This window comes from Trypanosoma equiperdum, assembly GCF_001457755.1.
Source record: "Trypanosoma equiperdum strain OVI genome assembly, contig: ctg_900, whole genome shotgun sequence".
Taxonomy (NCBI): Eukaryota; Euglenozoa; class Kinetoplastea; order Trypanosomatida; family Trypanosomatidae; genus Trypanosoma; species Trypanosoma equiperdum.
Window position 1 is genome coordinate 50,477 of NW_027124866.1, and position 5,244 is coordinate 55,720.

Here is a 5,244-nt window from a genome sequence, read left to right on the forward strand (position 1 = left end):
TGCGTAACACGAGAGGCAGCTAACTTCTTCCTCCAGTCGCTAGACGTAAAGCAAGTATATATGCATATACGAACACACATATTGATATATTCGTACATAACACCGTAGTGGTGTTGGTGGGGACTGCATCGCCAACTAGGGCCATCGGTAGTTCCACCGAAAAAAAAAGAAACACACCAACAATAAAAAAGAAGAGATGGCATATTAATGAAGTCGTAGAGCTCCGCTCATCAGCAAACTGCAGCACCTGACATCAAACATCTCCGGTATCAGATTGACGAACAACTGTCAATTTTGCTAGCCTTTGGACATCCATTGTTTCAGTACGCAGGGACGTCAAAGCCGCCATCCACGCATCCGCCAAAACATCCCAACACAACGATCCGATAAAGTCCGAACCCATATGAAGTGTAAATTCTGCTTCACGCCCCACGCAACTCACGGAGGCCGGAGTGTCGCTTTCCTCCTCGTTGGCGGCAGCATTTAACGAATTGAACGAAAGAGTTAAGTCCTCACCGTTACCACGAGTAGCACCTAACTCTGGACTGAAGAGGGAGTCCTCCTCGTTGTCGTAACAGAAGCGCATGCAAAGTTTCGCAGTAACACCTACGTCTGCCAAAAGTTTTTGAATCAGTGCAAAATTGAGAATTTCACCACTCGTTAGCAGCGCGTCTGGTTGCGTTCCCGTGATAAACTGTGTTGCGGCGAGTTCGACAGCTACGGTGTGCCTGCGGGCGTCAGCAGCAGCAACAGTGAAAGGAGGAATACTGGGAAGGAAATGCTTCCACTTAAACGACTGACCCAGCAGACCACTGTCACTTAGGGATTCCCCACGACCACAATCTTCGTCGTTACACTCACTGCTAACAGCCAGAACCGGGTCCGCTTGCCAAAGGTCTTGTGTTACCCTTACCGAAGAGTCGAGCGACCGCTGTCTTGATGCTTTCGCCTGCTGCGTCGACTGGCCCTGTACTTTGGAAACATTCGGTAGTTCTAATATGGATCCAACGCACTTCATTACCCACCGCAATACCTCCGTTGACGGAGTTTGCGTTTGCAGCTTTCTCTCACCTTTTCCCACTGGCGTGTGCTGATCTGCACACCGCTTACTAATTTGCTCTTGCATCACCCACACAGGCAGCCGTAAAACACGCTCAGCGCGCTCCTTCATTTGGGCCAGCTCATCACCGGAGGCATCATTACTCATCACTTGGGGATGAGCCACATCCTCATCAGAACAGTATAGGTAACTATTGTTGCATTCCCCGTTACCACTCCTGACGTTATCCCTACTAACCAAACGCCCGAACCACATGTGCTGCTGCTGGACAACTTCAGCGGCAACCCCAAGAAGCACAAAACGGGTACGGACAGCTAATTCATCAAGAGGGTAAACGGCATCGAATCTGTGTGCATTGTGCGTTCCTGATCCAGAGGAAACCACATAACTCACCACATGACGAATATTAGGGTAAGCATGCCGCAAACGTACAGCGCTTTCGTGCGCAGCTAGAAGTAATGACATCACATCCGTTATACTCGCATCTCTGTCGCCACTATCGATGCGAGTTGAACTGAGCATCACGCCCCGCTGCTCATCTATGCCGAGTACGTCTTCCATGGCGAAGGGATAAGCTGGGTTGACCTCTGTAGCGAGGGTGGCCAGCACGCGAAGTACGGCAGGAGGACTCATCGCCAGTTGCGGATGCACTTCCGCGGCCTTCGTGAAGGCGTTGGCAATGCTACCACTCATCCATCGTTCTCGCAGAAGTTCATTCCGTGGGAAAAGACGATCGGCATAGCAACGGAGAGTGGCGAAAGCGGCGAGCAGAGTAGATGGTGTCGCATAAGTTACAGCTTCCTCACTAGTACAATCTATTTCGTTACTAACATACGGTCCGAACTGCAGAAGTTTACCGTTATTTGTTTCCGTTGCACGACGGCGCCAGTGACGGGAGGGTGAGGAGAAGACGAAACCACATCGCCTTATCACTCCTTGGATTTCATCATTGCTCACCGCTGCAGAGCTAGCTTCTGACAAGTGAGTGGAGCAAACAAAACCTGAAGGACAGAGGTTTATGCATCGCTTTAATGCCATAGAAGTTTCCAAGTACGCTTTTATTTCCACGGCACTCGCAAGATCATGCATGACCGGTGCCACTAAAGAGTACACTGTATCCCAACAAACTGCGAGGACGTGCCTGCTCCCCACCAGGCTACCCGCTGCCGGATGTGAAGCAATACACGACAGCAAACGCAATCTAACCGATGACACAACGAAAGCAAGGTCACGAGCAGCCCATTTGAAGAGTGCCTCAGGAGGCAGACGTGCCGCGAGACCCTCTGCAGTGCTTGCCGTGTGAAAGCAACCATAACCAACGTAACCATCCCCACCTGTACTATTCCCCCCTCCACTACCTAAACCCATCTCGTTACACCACGACGGGGCGCACCAGTGGCGCCCACGGTCTGAGAAAAATGAAATTCCACAGTCAGTCCGACCAAGATCACGGAGCTTTGCGAACACTGGAAGGGAGGCTCCAGAAGACCCCACTGTTGCCGGCTCGCCATCATTCTGCTGCTGTTTCGACTTCCTCAGGGGTGTCAACATCTCTGCATCAAGCCACCGCGCTCCCCCCGCACACGGTTTGTACAAGAAATAAAAGCAGCGCTGGAAGAGCATGAGAGTCGCCTTGAGTTCCGTTCGCTGCAGGAAAGATCGAAGCAGCATGATGACACTAGACCGTTCCCATTCGTCGGCGCCACCATCAGCATCTGAGTCTCTACCCCCGTTGGTACCTTTCTGCAACAACATTTCTTCCTTTTCAAGATCTGCGGGGTCCGTGAGTGCGCTATCAAAGTCTGAGAACAAAGGTTCCCATGTACCATTCAGTGAAGTATCCGAGTGCACTAGGGAAGCCTTTTCGAACGACCATTCATCAACGTTCGTCCACTGGGCGTTGCGAAGCACGAAGGGCCAACTTGGTAGTCCTACATCTACTGCACTACACAACTTTCCTTCACTCCACGTACCACTAACTACCACTCCTGCTTTGCAATTGTACAAGGTACCCGTACCACACCGACGGTTGTTTTCAAATCTACCAATGTATACCATACTCCCAAAGCCGTTTGGGTCAAATTCCACGCCAAAACCATGCTGTCTGCCAGACTTCCACTCACCACAGTAGCGTACGCCTCCCTGGTAACACATCTCTCCTATACCATCCGGCATAAACTGCACGTGTTGCGACCAAGCCAGCCCCGCTGTGAGGGAGCATTGTGCCTTCCCGGCAACAGTCGTCATGGTAAGCATACCAATATACTGATGATTAGCCGTCGATGCAGTTGCCGCTTTCCCAGCGCGTGTCAGCCCGCTTCTCAGTGGTGTTCCCAAACTGGCAGTAGAATCGGAACTGCCACCGCTCCTACCGGAGTTATTCCCAGCACTATCGCCGCACGACGCTGCCTGTGACGAGGCCGGGTAATACAGCACACAGTAGTTTCTTTTCAACATGGGTTTGCCATCCTCCCAACAGCAGTCTAACTTCACGCACTGGGGGTAGATGGTGAGGCTACCACCGCCCCATTTCTTGCCAGAGTTGAATGAACCCGAGTACACGCAAAGGGCAAGCAGCACAGCATCACGCAGTGTGTTCACCTCCCCGAACTCACGGACTAGCAATTCGTATGGTAATCCCACGGACCCTGAGGGATCCGTGAAGGAAATATCTGGGGCTGTAGCATACAACACCCACAGTAAAGTCCCCTTCCCGTGGGGGATCAGAGCGCCTCTACTCCCTTCCCCTCCGCGCATCATTTCTCCTGTGTAAAAATGCTGTTGGCATAACGGATGGAGGTTCAAATCAATACCGGCACAGCTTTTAAGCTGCTGTTGTTGTTGATGTGTTATGGTGCTGCTTTGCGCCGTGTTGAAGTCTATGGGATAAGCGGCCACTCGTCGCACCGCATCCGCCGTTGTTCTACTCGTTTTCTCACTCGGTAGTTGGTCCTGAGAGGATGGTAACATAAAGGTTACTTTCACTCGGGGGCGATACGTATAGGAAAGGGGGGTCTCCTTTCCCTTTCAGGGTGCGTGTGGAATAAATCCTGACTTAGGGGGGGGGAACTGAGGCTAACGTACGTGACAAATTGAAATGGTTAACGATGTGGTTTACACTGCCGTAGTGACAACTACCTTTTCCTTTTTGTTCACAGCTATTCCACCACACACAAATGCTGACGATCACCACCGCCGTACAAGGGGTTGATGGACGCGCAATCGTGTTGCGGTTATGCCTTTTTTCTTTGTTTTCGTTTGTATCGTTCCGCACGCCCGTGACCGACAAAGGATGCGACCTCCCGTTACCGAAGTAAGAGATCGACATATAAAATGAAAAAAAAAAGCAACAAGGAGAGTAGAAGGGGCTGTTACGTGTGTGTACGTGAAAAACAGAGCTAATAGCGTGACGCAGTGGAGAGTTTTCAGAGGAAAAAACACGAAAAACAAAATAAAACGAAGTGGTGCGAGAAAAAAGTTTCCGGAATACGAGGGACAACAGGCAAGCAGAGTTGAAAACAAGGGAAGGGGCGAAATCCTGTTCACCAGTTTCTGTAATGTATTGAATGGCAAAGGAAGGTGAAGTGGAAAGGATAGAAATTGTATCTAGTGTATATTGCGTCTACTTATCTGTATACTTCCACTCGTACCAATATAAAACAAACAAAGGAGGGTTGCTGTTGCTTCTCCTATGTGTTGTCATAACCGCCTTATTTTTTTTCGTTCCCACGTCCTTCGTCAGCCCCTGGTCGGCACCGTTTCGCCCTTCAACTTACGGCACCCTTTGTTTCCGTTTTGTTTCATTTCACCCTTCTATCCGCTTCTTTTCTCATTGTCCATATTGTTGTTGTTGTTGTTCTCATTGTCTCAGCGCCTAAGCGGCAAACAGGCGTCGGTTGTGAAGTAACAAGAACACTATTTTATGTTCCCGCATATCTCCCTCTTTTCTTTCCCCCTGCTTTTAAACGGTTTTGAAGATTTTCTCCTTAAAGATTAGCATCAGGCTGCGCCCATTTTTTTGTTACCGGATAATAAAGGGTCCGCATGTGTGAACGAATGGAAAGAAATGTGTGTGTGGAGAGAGGGAACCGAATGAAAGGTACCCTGAGAGGACAACATACACGCGAATGATACAACAGCACAGCAAATAGCGATAAGCGAAAGTTATATTAATAATAGTAGTA

General features: G+C 49.9%; 1 protein-coding gene across 1 annotated transcript; it reads right to left on the minus strand.

The window, feature by feature from the left end:
* Positions 1-253: 253 nt before the first annotated feature.
* TEOVI_000441500 (MORN repeat-containing protein) lies at positions 254-4,030 on the minus strand (the record flags this gene model as incomplete). The annotated part of the gene is made up of 1 exon (XM_067227188.1): positions 254-4,030. One exon carries the CDS (start codon positions 4,028-4,030, stop codon positions 254-256), a length of 3,777 nt encoding a protein of 1,258 aa, XP_067083289.1.
* Between the last annotated feature and the right edge of the window lie 1,214 nt (positions 4,031-5,244).